Source organism: Hyalella azteca, unplaced genomic scaffold (assembly GCF_000764305.2).
Source record: "Hyalella azteca isolate HAZT.00-mixed unplaced genomic scaffold, Hazt_2.0.2 contig13520, whole genome shotgun sequence".
NCBI classification, from domain to species: Eukaryota; Metazoa; Arthropoda; class Malacostraca; order Amphipoda; family Hyalellidae; genus Hyalella; species Hyalella azteca.
Window position 1 is genome coordinate 33,791 of NW_025943438.1, and position 18,841 is coordinate 52,631.

Below are 18,841 nucleotides of genomic sequence, written 5' to 3' on the forward strand. Positions count from 1 at the left end.
TTGCTAAATCGTGCTAAATCTTGCTAAATCTTGCTAAATCTTGCTAAGTCTTGCTAAATCTTGTTTAATTTTGCTAAATCTTGCTAAATCTTGCTAAATCTTGCAAAATCTTGCTAAATCTTGCTAAATCTTGCTAAATCTTGCTAAATCTTGCTAAATCTTGTTTAATCTTGCTAAATTTTGCTAAATCTTGCTAAATCTGGCTAAATCTTGCTAAATTAAATCATTAAATCATTAAATTATAGAAATTTGAGTTCTTTTGCACAATAATTATTGTATACAAAGTTAAGAATTTAAGTTGATGACATTTTGATGTCATAACGTGTACGTATAAATTGTACTGTTTGTTACACAGGCTGTCGATCAACGGGTAAAACTCAATAAATTTTCTGAATTCGTTTCCTAATAAATTATACTTTTTGAAACTATAAGCATCTTTTCTCGAATGCAACCGGTTCCAATATACTTATCTTTGTTGTACTTTCATTCGTTACCATGACTCGGTTGTGCAGACGACCATTACGACTTCAACTACCAGCAGGAGCGCGTTCTACCACAACCTCGCACAGTGCTGCCTGGCGACCATCTCATTGTAACTTGTACATACGATGCGACCAACAAGCGAACTACTACTTACGTGAGTACTTGGTCATTCAGCATAGTACAACGTGTATTTGGTAGTACTATTCCTGTAATTTCAATCTGGCAATTTGGTAGCACCCATAACGGCGCGGTATATGCTTGCCACATATGGGGACTTGATCAACTATAACATTGCGAGCTATATTAATAATTCAAAGACGACGTTTTTTTCATTTAGGTTTCGTTTTTTCAGCCGCGCAAGGCTAGCTTATTTGACCAATCATGTTTAAGATACAAGACGTTTAGCCACGCCCTTAGACACTAGTCCTTAATCATACGAATTAAAAAAATAACATCACCCTAAGAGATAAGATTTTTCGGTCACAGAATAAAAATATTCTCGCATTTTTTAGACAGATTCAATACAATTCAAAAATAGTCAAACAAAAGTCGAATCTTCAAAAAAGTTTAATACTCTGGGATGGATCAATTCAACTATCATCAGAAAAATATATTTCACAAAATTTGTGTTTCGTCACAAATTGATGCAATGTTCATTCATTATTAGTGTACTTTAATTTCATATCGCAGTTCACAATTAACCTTTCTTTCTCTAAGTTGCATGGGCTTATTCACTAATTTTCCTATTGGTGAATACTATAAACGAAACTATATTATAATAAAAGACTATATTATAATAAAAACGAAATGAAGTACGAGTTAAGACTTATTGTTCAGGGCGGGTTCAAGACGACGAACGAGATGTGTCTGGTGTTCGCCTCTTACTATCCTCGTCAGCGGCTCACTGAGTGCTGCTCCCGCCCCGACATCGCTATGCTGCTCGATACGCTCGGCGTCACCAACATGCTCAACAACGAAGCTGTCTTGTGAGTAGCAACTTCAAAAATTAATAAATTGTTCAAATAGCGACACATTTTCTAACCCACTGCACGAGTAGACATTAAACGTAGCCCTGATATGACCCTTTACCGAGCTAAAATGGGTCAGGATCAACCAAAAGTAGGCAAAATCAGCATTGCTATTTGTATAATGTCTCGCTGAGATCTTTGAGTGGATCTTAACTATGTACACTAAGTCAGACATGGGTAAGAATACTGCTCTAGATCCCGCATTATGTATGCTTGATGAACGAGACAGTTACTACATATGGTGGCATTATTGGGCATTCATAATAATATATTGCAGTATTTTAAATGCGATTTCCTGCGAATATTTAGCATTTTGCACAATGGTTGCTAAGCTCTCAATATCTCAATTTATCATAAATAATCTAACACGATTTTTCGTTTTTCCAGGAGCGCATTTCAGCTTACGTCGTTCAAGTGAGTTGTTAGAAAATATGTTGCTGAATTTACAGGTAAACTAAATAATATTCACGATTTAGTATTAGTGAGTTGTTGAAAAATATTTTACTGAACTTACGGGTAAACTGTAATAAAGATTTAGGATCAAGTACCAACACAAATAAGTTTTTGAGTGTATATTTGTTTATTTTTACCATATTTTTATGCTCAATAGTTGCCAATTTTGTTCCTTTCCATTTGCGAATTGTTACATATTTTCAACCTTTTATTTTGATTTAAATATGTTTAAATTAAACACTTATGTAAATTTGTCATGGCGGTAAATCATGAATATATTCAACTTATCTCGTGCTCAATGGTACGTAATCAGAACGAGTTTCACTTGTAATATATGTACAGTATGAGTGAATATTTGCTGTAAGTGAACTGCGTAGAATTTAACTTTAATAAAATATTCATGTTGCTATCTATGGAGACCCTTGACGTGACGTGTTCGTAAAGGAAACATTGATATATGTGATGCTTTATCTATTTATTTATTTATTTTCTGTGGTAACAAGTATGTGCTCTAATATTCTCAACATTTCAACGGTTGGCTAGTAAGAGATGCTAAATGGAAGCTAAAATAGATGCAATGGTGCCATTTTTAATGAAGCCCATTTGTCACAATTTCTCAGCATTTCAACGGTTGACAAGGAGCGAGACGCCAAAAGAATTGATGTGATGAGGAACTCTTCGCACGCCGGCGAGACCTACAGCGACCTCGAGCTGTCCAACTACATGCGAGGCATGATCATATCCGAGCCGCAGGGTACGGGCCAAGAATGCTTATTAGATACTTAATTGTTATGAATCAGGCTTTGAATTAAAAATAAACTTTTTTAGATATATTTAGATATGCCCAGATTTTATGCAATTTATTCGCGCAAATATTACGAAAATTTGTTTAACATTTGCCAATATATTATGCTATAATATTCTATTTATATTTGTCAAACGTACCATAATTTTTAATTTAGAAGCGCCAATGAGATGTCTTCTATTATTAAATGGCAAGAAGTTGTTCACGATTCCAAACCGTTTTATTTTGCTGATCTTTTCTTACATTTTAATATTGAAGTCTAATACCAAAATGAAGGCAACTCGCCAATTTATCTTCTTTGAATGACACCAAATATTCTTATGCCACCGTCTAACTCTGTTCAAATCAAATTTTATTCGTTAATATTTGTTTTTTTTTGGTTAATATTACTCATTTCGACTATATTCATTATTTTGAATGATTTTTCTTATTTTGATAATATTTATTATCTTAGCTAATATTTCTTCTAGTGATTTAGCGGTCATGTAAATCAATCAATCAATCATTGTAAATAATTTTCTCTAATTTATCTTTTATTGAATGCGGCTCATAATGTCGTGAGTTGTTTCATTCTTCTGCAAATCATCAGTGGACTGTTTGTATGCAGTTAGGTTTTTAATTGATTGGAACAAATTCAGAGTTGAGTGGCAAAAGTCTTTTGGATTTCCTGAATGACGGGAGCCTGTGGCAGCGCGAGAGCGTCGTCCGCCTCCTACAGGAGCGTCTCACCTCGGGGCAATACGAGCCCTACTGCACCTTCCACGGCAGGGGCATGCCTAAAGGGGTTAGTAATTAATCTGTGGCGGCAGTGTCTGCTGTTATTAATATTGCATCGAAATGTACCCTCACTATAGCCCATAATTCTCACATCTATAAATATGTAAAAACAAAGAATAGTCCACAAAAATTCATATCTTTATAGAAAACGTTTCGGAGACCGGCTCCATCGTCAGTTTGTAGAATCTAGAATCACAAATCAGAAGTCACAAATTAAGTCACAATGCTTTTAAATTCTTGGTTAATTTGCGATTTAAGCAAACAAGTGACATCAATTCTCACATCTATTTGCCAAAGTAAACCAAATACCCTCACTACTTCCCCAAATTTCATCCTCTAGATGCCCAAGAAAGAAAGAGGATGAGATTTCTTTCTTTCTCTAGATGCCCAAGAAAGACACCCTCACTATGTCTCCGAATTATCTCCTCCAGATGCCCAAATAGGCTAAATACCTTCACTATATTTCTGAATTATCTCCTCCTGATGCCCAAATAGGCTAAATTCCCTCACTATATCCCCGAATTTTCTCCTCTAGATGCCCAAGAAGGCCAAATACCCTCACTACATCCCCTACGAGAGGCCCGAAGAACCCTGTACACCGGCTGGTCAGGGGGCATCAAGGTCAGGTGCCCCACACGGCCATGCCCCGAGTCTTCTCAGTGACAAGGTCGCCTTCGGGAGCCCGATTACATTCCATCAAGATACGGCTTTCCATGACTCGTCCACAAGTAAGCATATAATTTCAGCGCGGAAAATTAATAATTGCTACTGAGTTTTTTCGATTGAGCATTGCATCTGAACTTGGAACATGCATTACAAATTTTATTATAGTATTACTTTTTGGAAAAGGTTCATTATGCATTAACGATGGAATCAACTCTTCAATAGAACTTCTTTAACTGAAAGTAAATTTATTTTATACATAATGAACTCATCAGAACTTTTCTTTACCCAAAGACCGACAGCATCCGTACGTCTATGATTTGCCTGCTTCTGACGACGCAGATTCTAACACTGTAAACGAACATTTATCTTATCAAGCTGGTCCATCTGAAGCGGATAAGCATTTACTGTCTTCGAACGCTGCACATCCGCATGGACTCCAAGACTCTCCCAGCAAGAATCATGAACTTTTCTACAACATCAATACAGAGCCCAGCCATGAGTCAGGTTTGGAGGCAAACTTCTCCCCCGTGCCGCCGCTCATCAACAATTTTGACTTCAACACAGCAGTTACCCAGCGAGGTAACACTTATTCCATTGAAGGGGTAACCAACAAGCCGCCTAAAAGTAACAACCCTTAAATTCAACCCAGGCAATTGGAATAAAAAAAACCCAACAAAAATTTTGGTCCTTAAAAATCCAAAATAATTAATTGCAAAATTCCTCCAAATTCAATTGCAATTTAATTGCAATTTATTAAAATATTAAAATGATTTTACATCAATCTGATATCTTCTTTCTTCAGCAGTATTCATTCTCAATTAACATCAATGACTTCATGGTTTATAACACTTCGCTGATTTATATCTCCTCTTTAATACCTAATCCTCTTCCATTTATTCATAAGTTCATTACCTACTTCTTATCATTTTCCAGACCCTGCGCTGCAGGCGGAGGCTGAGGCTACCGCCGGTCGTCCGCATTTCCGGACCGCTGAGCAGTCGGTCGCCACTACATGTTCATTGTACAGCCTCGTGGCTGTGTTAAATTTAATACTCTTGGCATTTTAAAATACTTGCTCAATAAAATCTCGGTGGACCATGGGAAAAAATCTAAAAATCTTGCTCTTTAACATGAGAATCTTCTTGCAATGTTCATACGCCTCGCAATACCTGTTTCTTACTTACGTTAATTATTGTGCATCGTATCCCACATATGACGAAGTCTCCGAAACTAAATACTTTCATCCTATTCCATATTCGACTAAGTGTTTGCAACGAAATTATTTTTATCTTATTTTATACTTGACAAAATGTTTCAAACCGAACACTGACTTCGTATCTTATATTTGAAGAAGTTTCTCAACTGTAATTTTTCTTATTATTTCATGTATGACAAGTTTATAGCTCGCTTGAAGGACGAAAATTCATGCAATATGATTTCATAAAATGGAGTTACTAATTTAGAACAAAATTTACAATAATTATGTCCAACGTTCTCAGGCTAAATGACTGATCCATGTTGTATCTTTCAAATAAATTGAGTTTGAGAAAAATTTTTCGAAGTATGCGTAGTATTTCCAAGCGTTTCTTCCAAGAGATCAGCAAAATTAAAACGACGCGAAAGATTTGTGCTTCACATTTACTCAATGAAGCAGGCTTACTTTTTTTGTTAGGTATCAACATAAGATGCTTTTCCATAGACTGAATTTTGGTAATTCTGCAGGCTTATCTTTTGTTGTTATTGGACTACTTGCATTGAAGAGGAACTGTAGTCGATTAAGTTAGTTGTTCAGTGTGTTTGGATTCCTCGTAAGTCCAATTATCAGTTTAACAGCGCTCGTTGAAATGGATTGCTGTATATACTTGTACATGAGAAACTAAATTTAGTATTAGAAGTTCAATTAAACACTTCACGATTCTCAAACGAAAAGGTCACTTGGGTGAGGCTGTGATATGAAATGCACGCTCCTCACATCTTTTTTTGCGTTGACTGTAGCTGTGGCATCTTCAGTGATGATTTGCATTTACTTTAGACAATTAAGTTTCAAGGATGATTTGTACCACATGTAAATTTTGAAAATATATTTATTATGAATTTATATTTGGCAGAAATTAACTAACTGCATTCTTGATACAGTAAATTATATACAGGGTCCGCCATATTTATGGCAACGGATGTTTGCTATATAAAAATGAATTGGTTTCTAGGAGACTTTTCTTTTTTAATGAAGCTTAATATCATCTATTAATTCATCTATTTTATATTGCAGAAGTCTAAGGTGTCTAAATTTACTATTACATGTGGCAGTAGATAGAAATGCAATTGCAACCCTTCATGAAAAGGGCGAGAGTAATTCAGTCATTGCAAAAAAGCTCCAAATTTATCGTGAAACTGCGTGGAAGGTGGTAAAAAATTCGAGGAAACTGGTGAAACATGTAATCGACCTGGTCAAGGAAGGAAACTAAGTGTCCGAACAAAACAATTGGTTAAAAACACGAGGGAGAAGTTGAGGAGAAACCCTCGTCGCTCAGCTGCAAAATTGGCTGCAGAACCTCAAAACCTCCCCTTACAAGATGCAAACAAGGCATGAACTAACAGACCGTCATGAACGAATGAGGCTCGAAAGATGCCAGCACATTCTGGATCTCATTGAGGCTTGCACGCCTCCCAACTTGGTGTTCAGTGACGAGAAAAAAATTGACATTGAACAAAACGTTAACCGTCAAAATGACAGAGTTTGGAGTCGGGATGGATCTGTGGCAACCAGAACAGCAACACGACGTCAAAATCCCATGTCCGTGATGGTTTGGGCCGCGGTAACCGCCACTGGTAGGTCCCAACTCGTTTTTGTCCCCTCAGGAGGGAAATTGAACAGTCAGCGATACATTTCGGACATTTTGGAAGCTGTGTTGTTACCTTGGGCCCGTAAACACTTCGGCTCACCATTTAGTTTTCAACAAGACTTTGCCCCATCACATGGCTCAAACATGACCCAAAACTGGATTCAGGATCACATCCCAGCGTTCATGAGCAAAAATGAATGGCCCTCGATCAAGTAGCCCTGATTTGAATCTTCTCGACTTTTCTGTGTGGACTATTTTAGAGAGTAGGGTCTGCAGAACACCTCATGATTCTTTGGATAGTTTGAAGTCTAAATCGACACGAGAATAGGACTTGATCCCTCAAGAAATGCTGCGTGTCTCATGTGAAGCTTTCCCGCGTAGATTGGAGGCGGTCATTAAAAATAAGGGTGGTCATAGTGAATGAATATGTCTGTGAACTGTTTAGGTAATTCTTGGCTACTAGCTCATCCAACAAAAAAAAAACAATGCACCTGTTTGTTTCATAGAGAAACAACATAAAACATGCGTTGCCATAAATATGGCTGACCCTGTTGTTATGGGCTTTACGACCCATAATGTTTACTGAAATCTTTTATACGATTATGTTATATAACTTGTCACTCTGTTCCTGAACAGTTGAAGTATCGTATAAATACAGGCTTATGTTAGCACACATTTATTTATTCATCCAATCCTAACCCCACAAGGCAGATAATCTTATGTACTCTGTCAAAGCAGGCCCTTTTCGATCGATGAAAGCCAAACCTGATTTTTCGGCACAGACCAATGTGGTGAAAATTGCAGCCGTTACTACATCAAATAAATTCAATGTCTGCTATACCAATGCTGAGTGCGTCTTACATCAGTAGCGAAGCATGTGCTGATTGTTTTTAGCGCATTTTCTCATTTATGGAAAAAATGCGCTATTGTGCTCCTTATGTCCGTCTCTGTCAGCCGTGACTTCACGTTTTCCTCGACGAGAAAATGCGCTCTGTCACTCACTGCAGTGAGTAAGTGGATGCACTGTAGGCTTATTTTCAGAGTTGTGAATTTATCTGCACTACACTTATGAGCATTGCGAGTTCATGAATCAACGCATGAATCATTGCATGAATCAACGCAATATGATATACACAGTAAAACTTCAAAAATTCGTTAACTACGCAATAAAAATCGGCTGCATGATGCAATCGCCAAGGTAATATTTCGACTTAGAATTTTCAAGCTTTTCAGTATTTTCAGTATTTCCGATCTCGTTGGATATATGTGCCTTTCTATAACTTAGATATTATGCGCTCGAGTTTAGTGACCTATGTGGCAGACGGTATAGGTCTTGGAAACGTTGGCATTCAGAAACATATCACTAGCTCACGCACGCACGTTCGTTTGGAGCATTCGTCACTACAAGCGTGAGCCGATATATTATGTAAATATAAAAAGACTTGAGTACGATCATATTAAGATAATCTCCAGCCACTTCAAATAACTATTATTGTTTTCGCGATCCGTTAATTCATGCATTGAATGGAAGATATCAAGTGCGAGCTGCACTACTGACAAAATAAAATTTCCGACGATGGCTGCGAAAAACAAGTTCAGAAATGAACAATATTAATACTACAATAATTTCATTTCGTCAGTAGTGCAGTTGGCTTTTAATATCTTCCATTTAATGCATGAATTAACTGATCGCGAAAAAAATAATACTTGTCTGAAATAAATTTCAACAATTCCTGGAAGTTATCCTCATATATGATCGTGCTCAGGCCTTTTTATATTTTCATATAACTTCGGCTCACGTTTGTAGTGAAGCACGTTTCACATGAACGTGCGTGAGGCGAGTTTTTGCTGATAAGATTCTCAATGCCAACGTTCAGGTCACAAAACGTTGACCATTAATATCAAAGTATTATGAAGACTTTACGAAACCCTTTGCGTCCTTTACCCTTATATCTTCATAGAACAATATTTTAATTCCAGAAGTATATTTTGCTTTTGCAGATTCTATCCTGCAGCAGATTCTAGATTTCGAAGTGACTAAATTTTCAAGATATTTTCATGTTTAATTCATTACTACTAAATAGTGACATTCTTATAGTACAAGTATTCAAATTTGATTTTTCACTGAGAAAATTTTGTTGAAGTTATAGTATGCGCATATTTGTGAACTCACATACAGTGGGGGGAAATAAATATTCGTACACTTGAAAAATCGCATTTTAATGTATGTAAGTACACAAACTTAACAGGAAAAGTGATTTAAATTATGTATAGAGACCCATGGTATTCAAAAATACTATCAAAAGAAATTAAATCTCAATGCAACAAAAAACAATGCAACATGTTCACTTTTCGGGGTGAAAAAAGTATTCGTACAAAACAATAAATCCGCATTATTTTAATTTAATACTTGGTTGAATACCCTTTATTCAGCTCAACAGACACCAGTCTATTTCTATACGTCTCGACCAATGATTTGCAGATGCTGACTGGTATAAAAAGTCACTAGATTGCTTTAATCGCAGATTCACTAGAAATTTAAAAGCGAAGAAAACACCACAAAAATTTAGCATATCTCTTTTGAAAACGTTTCGGAGACCAGCTCCTGTCTCTTATACACATCTAGATGTGTATAAGAGACAGGAAGAATGGTATAAAATACCAGTCAGCATCTGCAAATCATTGGTCGAGACGTATAGAAATAGACTGGTATCTGTTGAGCTGAATAAAGGGTATTCAACCAAGTATTAAATTAAAATAATGCGGATTTATTGTTTTGTACGAATACTTTTTTCACCCCGAAAAGTGAACATGTTGCATTGCTTTTTGTTGCATTGAGATTTAATTTCTTTTGATAGTATTTTTTAATACTATGCGTCTCTATACATAATTTAAATCACTTTTCCTGTTAAGTTTGTAGACTTACATACATTAAAATACGATTTTTCAAGTGTACGAATATTTATTTCCCCCCACTGTAGCTCTCAATTGAACAACTTTCAACGTTGGTACAATAAAATTTTATTCTATATCGTAAACTCTGGTTCGTGCTTTCGCAACGACAGGAAAGCCTACTCATGAATTTTTCATGTGCAACTTGGTCAATTATGCTACAATGAGGATAACTTTTATCCTGGAAAGTAAAAAAGGACGCTGGGTTGTCTTAATAAGCGATTTTAAGCACACTCCGCAACGTGGAATTGTGGACCGTTGAATCTTTTATGTTCAGCTATAATCTTGATGGTAGCTGTAGAACTTTACTCATTTGCCTCGTCACAGTATCGAATTATTTTCCAGGATTAGCTTTCGCTGTCTGCCTGTCATGAAGAAGCGCAAACCGAAATAGAATATTTGTTTCGCTAATGATTATTATTTCAGCACTGGACTGATGACGTTTTATTTCTCAATCGTTTCGATCGTTTAATTATCGGTAGCAGAAATAATCAACCACATATTGATGATTATATTATACTATATTCCCATGCTCTAAAGTCTAAAGCAGGACAAAAAAATATATAGATATCATGTATATTTTAGGAAATTCAATCAAGAAAATACAACCTGAGAGGTGCTCGATTATTTTACGCCCGAGTTTTCTCTTCTCATAAAAATTCAAACCCTCATCGCACGACATCATTTATTTTTATTATTCACTTGAAAATGCGGGTGTTATTTATGTGATTGAATAATAATATGTAAGAAGTCTTTCGTGACTTTTTCAAACTGTAGAAATCTTGTTGGATACATGCATTATCGCACTAAAAATTTTACTACATCTGGTGGGCTAGAAGGAGACATCAAGCAGGCAATACCTGCTTAATTTTGACTAGAATTTTTAAATTCCATGCTGAGTTGGCGTTAAGGGGACCGTATACCCTCCGGAAAAACTTCTACAGTTATCATCCGACCATCATGAAACTTCACATACATACGTAAAATGTAAAACAACTTTTGCTCCTATGAATTTTTCGAAAAAATTGATAAAAAACGTGAAATTCATAGAAAACGGCCAAAAACGGGTACTTTAGAAAATCTATCTCCACCTACATCTAAAAAAATCTATCTCCACCCTTTTTCCCATTTTTCCACTTTTTCCCTGCCCCCCCTCCTTCTCCCCCATATATATGACGAACCATGCGCAAATTAAAAAAAGTGATGGGTTGGTCGACAGGTATGGTCTTTACGAATCGAATGGTATATGTCTCATTGCTGTAGCTTTAAAACTCTTGGAGGAGATAGGTTTTCCGTGAGAGCAGTAGGAGGTTTACAACACGCTCAAAAAACGGCCGCGTGGGACGTAAACGGATGTAAAAGAGTTGTAACGTAGCCTAGATACCGTAATTAAGCCTCAAACCAAGTCAGCGAGGCATAGAGCGACTGGCAGTACACCTCCCACCTCGCTGTCTTGATGGGCACTGAGTGTGTTGGCCGCTAATGCCCGCTATACGCGATATTTGTAGAGCTTCTCTTGAATTATCTCCCATTCAAATAGTGAAGGCTGCCCCCCACCGCCCTCCATTCTGCGACGCGTCTTGCACGTCAAAATGCAGGTAGATAGATGGTTCTGATACCGTTCGACGCGTCAGAAAGTAAGCTTTAAAATGAGTATAAGCACCGGGTAATGCCATAATTAGCCGCTTTACGTTGGACGTTCCTTTTTAGTGTGTCCAGCCTTCTAATAATTAATCCCATAGACTTTACTGAAGGGGCCTTTACCGCCCCCCTTTAGGGAGCTGCCACGAAATCATTTTTCGACTTAGAGGGATGATTCTGGTACCGTTCGATGCGTCAGAAAGTAAGCTTTAAGATGAGCAAAAAAAACGGAAAACGCCAAAATTTGAAATTTTACGGTAGACGGTCCCCTTAAATACATCAACAAACTCACAACCTATTATTATGAACTCGTAGTCATGATACTGAACTAAGCTGCAAAATAATGTTTGTGACGGCGGGGTGACAGGTGAGAATAGTTCAGTCTCGGATACAATTGCCTGTGCGGCTCTTCATTTGCCAAGGTTATAGTAATATATACACTGTTAGAAAAATGACCGTTAACGGTATTATACCGGCGTTTCAGTGGCCGGTCGGCACGTGAAAAAAACACCGTTTCGCCGTTTTTACTCTAATTTAACACTAGAAATCCGAAAAACATCTGATAAAAACGGTGAAACAGTTTATTTTCACGGGGCGACCGGCCACTAGAACGCCAGTGGGACCGTTTTTTCACCGTTTTTTCTAACAGTGTACTATTATAACATACCTGTTATAATAGTATCGTTCTCTAGTTAAATATTTAGATACGATGTATACCCTGCGAAGTAGAGCGCCTGCGGTTGCGATGTAGGATAATGAAGGCTTACCTGCGTGAATGCCCTCCTGAGAGTTTCGGCAACTCACAATATTTGGCTACGAAACTCGCAATGGCTTCAGGGAAAAGTTTGGGCATCGCTTATATCGGCAACAGCAGCTGGATGAGGCGCTTTTGTCAGACAGCCACGGACATTTCAAGCACTCGGTCATGAAGAAGCATTGATGTTCCAATATTTGTTAAAACGAAATATATTTATTTCCTTTTGCTAAAATCATTGAATAACTCGGCCAAGCTAACCTCGTGAGGTCGAATATTTATGCCAGCGATTGTGCTCCACTGCATGGCGACTCAGCCAATTATATCATAGCGATAACTTGGTGAATGATATTCCTTATGGGAATGCATCTCAGTGCTTCGCGATTCTTTGAATTTTTTCTTCTACGATACATTAAAGAATATTGAGTTTAAAAACGACTTCTACATTAGCAGCCATTTTATTCGTCTTTCGTATTAAATTCCCCTACTGCTGAAATTACTCGTTGCAGGATGTCAATAATTGCTCGTTTTACCGAGTAGTTCAAGGTGGTGGAGATTGGAGCAACGAGTTGAGGGTTCGAAACTTGCATGTGCTCATGAGCGTTTAGGGCGAAATCGATAAGGTGGTCGGGTTGTTAAGAATCGTATAGAAGTCAATAAGGTCTAATAAAAGCTGACATCGTAGAATTAAATTATGTTTTACCTAGTCTGGCAAGACGAGTTCGAGGCATAAAGTTATATTCGCGGCGCGGTCCACGAACTTCGAGGTTACCTACCCGCTTTCGTCTTCTAAATTCATTGAACGATACACTCAAAGAAATAAGTGAGGTTAAATATTACCATAGCGAAGCATTCATTGCGTCTGCGCTGTCCTACGCATCCTGGCGTTGCTAAGCCGGGCAGAGGCAGGGCTGTTCTCGATTATACTCAGAAACTATTGAGCAGATGGCTACGTGGTAGCATTGTTGCTTGACGTTTGAATAATCTAGAGCAACAAACATAGTAACTATTACTACTGAGAACTGTGTTCACTTACTGAGCATCGTAAATAAATGTATTGCAAACTAAACTATTCCTACAATTCGAAGTCGCGAAATTACAACCCAGTTGAATATCATGACAAATGAGCTCAGTAATTATTTTTCGATTAATATTTAAAAAAAGCGTTGATGCACCAGCATGAGAAGATTATTTCACAGATATTTCTAATAATTTTTATTAAGAAAATGACATACCGTGAAAATGTGTAGCGGAGATGGCTAATAGCGATGCACGAAATAAGATAATTTATAGGCCTGTGAATTATCATAGATGAAAATAACGACTCCCACAAGTTGCAGTAATCTGAGATAGATTACTGGAGTGTGTGTGTCGTGTAATTAGTTTTCGTCGGATTGTGGTGCCTTTTTGAAATGTGAGAATAGTTAAGTTCATGCTGTAAATATGATCTGGATTCCGGATCTTGACTGAAGTACTCAGTATAGTAAAGTATATGTAAGGTGTCCACACGGCACTGCGGTAATTAGAAAAGTTAATACGTCAATGGAATTTCCTGAGTTCAAGCGCCCACGAGGTTGTAATCAAGCCTTATAGCGTAGGAAAAAGCGTAAACTCGTGCGATGTTAATTGGGGAGCTTGATTCAGCACAGGCAAGATAAAATGCTACAAGGCGCATCTGAGTTTAGATAACTACCACGCTTCATGCAGACAGCAAAAACTAATCCTGGAAAATAATACGATACTGTGACGAATAAAATGAGAAAAATTCTAGCTACCATCAAGATTATAGCTGAACATATAAGATTCAACGGCCCACATTTCCACGTTGCGCAGTGTGCTTATAATCGCTTATTAAGACAACCCGGCAGCGTCCTTTTTTATTTTCCAGGATAAAATCCTCATTGTAGCATAATTGATCAAGTTGCACAAGAAAAATCAATGAGATAGGCTTTCCAGTCGTTGCTGGAGCAAGAGCCCGAGTTTACGATCTAGAATATATTTTTATTTTGGTTTCCCTTGTTAAAAGTTGTTTATTCAAAAACAAGACCAAATATGCGCTGCAACCAACACCAAACATGCGTTGCAACACCAAACAAGCGTTGCAACACCAAACATGCACTGCAACACCAAACATGCGCTGCAACACCAAACATGCGTTGCAACACCAAACATGCGCTGCAACACCAAATATGCGCTGCAACACTAAACATGCGCTGCAACACCAAACATGCGCTGTAACACCAAACATACGTTGCAACACCAAGCATATGTAACACCAAACATGCGCTGTAACACCAAACATGCGCTGCAACACCAAACATGCGCTGCAACACCAAAAATGCGCTGCAACACCAAAAATGCGCTGCAAAAATACATTAGTTTATTTCGAATATGATAATTTTCTTCTGGACCGAACGCCTGCATAGAAAATGACATTGGATGTTATACTCACATATAAAGGATGTCATGCTTCCATCTCCGAGCAATAACTTTCAAAAACAGGCTAGCACGTGACATTTATTTAATATCTTAGTGTTATAGAAACACCTGCCCAGGTAAGTTTTATTTGAGGCGAAAATCGTCTTCATTACTAAACGCAACATGATAATATATTCATTTGCGACTGCTTCTTGAACGCTGCTCTGTGACAGGAAACGTTTTGCAACAGAAAATGACCTAATTAAACATTATTTTATGCGAAAATTGCTGTTATGCTTATATTTTTAAGTGATTCTTGTTGCCGAAAGCAAGCAGTATACCATACTATCCTCACCGACATCACAATTTTTTCGCTATCAAATTTTTATTGCGTACATTAAGTTTTTTTTCATAGAATTTCAATGGACAAAAGTAAAATCGTTTTACGTGACAATTACAGATGCACAAATATAACGGGAAATAATTCTGATACCTTAAATAAGGTAAAAATGAAAATGGTAAATCCAATTGCTCTCCATTGAAGGGACATCGCCAAATCTTGTTTTGCCCCACCCATGATTCTGCTGACGCCAGCAAACTGAGTTACTTGAATCCACCACCTATGAACAGCGACCGTCCACGCAGTAGATATAATAAAATACTACAATCTTACAATCTATTTCCCCCACATCTAATCACTGTTATTTTCCATATATATACATAACAACTGAACACCAAATTCAGTTAGCTTCAAAGAAATATCATGACAGACTAAACTATTCTAACAATCCTGTAGAATAAACGCACAAATTTAAGCAGAAACAACGACTCAGTTAATACATCGATACTTCGCCAACAGCGAGTTCATGGACAGAAATAGCAAACAACTATGAAGAGAATGCAATAAAAATATGGCAGATTATTGAGCAATTGTCAACTGTCTACTTGAGGCCTTCAATTCCCCATAACGAGGTGGAATTTTGTACTCGATGACAACAAAGAGATAACAAACCAAAATAACGGAACCCACAAACAAAAAATGCGAAAAAAACCTAAAATATACGTTTGTTATGTGAGAAGTATTTTCCAATGATCGCATTCCGCCAGTAAATTATCCCATGGCACTCGTTCTACCACCATAATTAAAGCAATTCCAACATCAGCAATTACTCTAATAAGGTAGCATAATATATGTTCCAAACTATCATAAAAATGCACGGATTGATCTGTCCGTGTGCGCGCAGGTACGACGTTACAAACATTCAGAAATTACTTGTCTGCTGACCATCAGGAAGTCGGGAGCAAATGGCAAGCCATCGTTGTAGAATTTTGTGATACCATAGGAAACTCAGCTGACGACGCGTCAGCCGCAAGCTGACAGGATCATTTTAGGAGATAAGACTTGTAACATATGCATTGAAAAAACATGGGTAACTTCCTAAAAATTTTGTTGAGGCGATGGTACCAACTCAGGCCTAGTCAATGTTTGGAGGTGTATACATTTTAGAGTCGAGAAGCTGTCATTTCTTCATATATCTGTTATGAGAGCCTAGATCTTAGCAATAGACAGGCAAGTGACTTATCCCCAAAGGATTGCTTTATCCCCGAAGGATTACTAGAATTTGAAACAAGAACCAAAACCAGGGGCCACGGCTATAAACTAAAAAAACTGCGCTGCAACTTATCCACTCGATATTTCTTCTCGCTTCGAATCAACGACATGTGTAACAGCCTCCCCGATTACTCGTTAGCGCTCCAAGTAAGAACGCGTTCAAGAACAGACTAGATAAAGCTATGGAAAATATATGTTCAGACTTGAAATGCCTAGCACCATATCGAACCCGGTGGAAGTTTAGTAGCTATTTCAAACTATATCGTCAGTCCTAAAAGATCCGGTCAAATGACACGATTTTAGATCTCCTGTGAACAAGTAGCGAAAAGTACAAGAATCGGCGACAGACCACATCAGGCCTACTCTTCAGCGCCGACAACACTAATGTTATGTTAAGTGTGGGACGTGCAAACTAACTGCATGAGGCTAGAACGCTGGGCTTGTGCATGGCTAGCCTACCAAATATGGGACAGGCTACTGAGCTAGGCTATAACGCTGCAGGGGCTGCCTTGCGTTGTTGCGCCTCGAGGCCACCGCACACATCAGGCTTTTGCAGGTCTGCTGCGGCCTGTGATGAACGTCCAATCGATCATATATTATTATAATTTCATTGGAGATTTGAGTATATTTTAAGCGAAAAAAAGTTGTTTTGTGCCAAACGAAAATTGTTGCAAATTGAATGTTTTCATGTTCAAACAACTGTATAAGGCACCGCTGTCGAGCAAAGACGCCACCCGAGTCAACGATTAGCTGAAAAAATCAATTTAGCCCTGCATGTGACCCATAATCGTTACAGTGCGTAGGAGATGCATTGATCAATTGCTTTTATTTTTTACGTAGGCATTTGTAGCCTTCTTCTCTGACAATAGAGAGAGCTATAACAATGTTTATATTTTTCCTTTTTGCGGACGGTCGGTCTCGCATTTTCTTTCATGCAACGCATTACACGAAGTTGAAGTTGAATGCGAGCTTTCGTCAGCTCACGCTCAATAAGAGCTGCCTGCCTCAACGGGCGTGGCTGGACGCCGCTACCGCGTGGCAGCGGCGAGGCAGGTCCCTAGCTAGATTCGCCACTGGCGCTGCAGTCCGCCACTTATTTATTTGCCAAGATCATGGACTGATTTAGTGCCTTGGTCGTCGAACATTGCCGGATGCATCAACCGAGTGGCGGCCTTGAGAACCTGCCTCGATTACGGTCCTACCACCGGCGCTGCCTTCCGCCTGAACTTTCTTAATTGCAAGTTGAATTATTTAATAAATTGTTGACCAGCGTGGCAGGAAACTTCTACTGGGCGGCGACCGTTGGATAAAGAGTCCCGGCGTCTCCACCACCAGCCCTGCGCTCCTCCGCTAATATTTTGTATATGACAACCAGAGTTGGCTTAGTCTAGTGTGGCCGCCACCTTACGAGGATGTGATGTCATCTCGACCAAGTGCCAGCAACCTGTACGGCCGGGTCTTGCTCAACCGTGTTTTCTTCACATTTAATGTAAGAGTTTGGACTCATACCTAGCCTAATGTATTGAATTATTATTCATTGAACTTTTGTTTTCGTTTTAAGTTCGACTCACCCGATTCGACAGTTGACTATGAGAATCACCACTATTATTATAATGTAGAGGTCGCGACGAGTTACATTCATTGTGAGAATTAAATTCTACAGATTTACCATCTGAAAACATCAGAGACCAGCAGAGTCCGAGATTTATTATTCAAGGCAATCGCATTACACCCTTTTAACACTGTCTAATAAAGTTGACTCATATTCAGAAACATCATATGGAGCTCATTTTCCAGGCAGCGAGTTTTTCAACCGATAACGACTGTGAAAATATGACGACTGTTCCAGACTGTAACAATTTAATCAGAAAGCTGTGAATAACTCTTACAGGATATACCTTTCATAATTATTTTAATTAATCAACCGCTATTCCATCTTTTCCTTTGTCATCATTACCATACTAAAAATCTTCCTCCATTTAGTGAACTCGAGGATGACATCTAGTAGGCCATAACTCTTCAAAGATAACTCGCTTACTTGTATATGAAATTGCTGAATGGGTTAGCACTAAATAGGGTAACATGGGGCAGCGAGCCCACTGCGGGTCATGGGCCCATAGCGGGTTTCTCGCTAAGTATGGCAGATATTGGTCCGTGTTCTCTACCGCCGGTCGGCAGTTTCACTGGGATTAAGTGTGCGGATTTACGTTTTGCTAAGTGTTTGCGTTATTAAGTTCTTTGCTAATAACTGTTTTAGTCCAGATAAAAATTTTTTTGCCGCTAAATAAAGTTTTTTCCCATTACTATAGATGAAGATTTTGAAATTACTTTGAATTATTTTTTCAAAGTAATATTTATAGGGATAATTTTGAGACCAAGTTTAGACTATTAGCTTTTAAAATAAAATGT

The 18,841-nt window shown here is 38.1% G+C and overlaps 1 protein-coding gene across 1 annotated transcript; it reads left to right on the plus strand.

Moving 5' to 3' along the window:
• Positions 1–507: 507 nt before the first annotated feature.
• LOC108670408 lies at positions 508–6,407 on the plus strand. The gene is made up of 8 exons (XM_018157877.2): positions 508–637; positions 1,321–1,469; positions 1,899–1,925; positions 2,585–2,718; positions 3,408–3,553; positions 4,082–4,274; positions 4,504–4,791; positions 5,146–6,407. The coding sequence occupies exons 2-8, from the start codon at positions 1,345–1,347 to the stop codon at positions 5,277–5,279; spliced, it is 1,047 nt and encodes a 348-aa protein (XP_018013366.2). The 5' UTR covers positions 508–637; positions 1,321–1,344; the 3' UTR covers positions 5,280–6,407.
• The last annotated feature ends 12,434 nt before the right edge of the window (positions 6,408–18,841 follow it).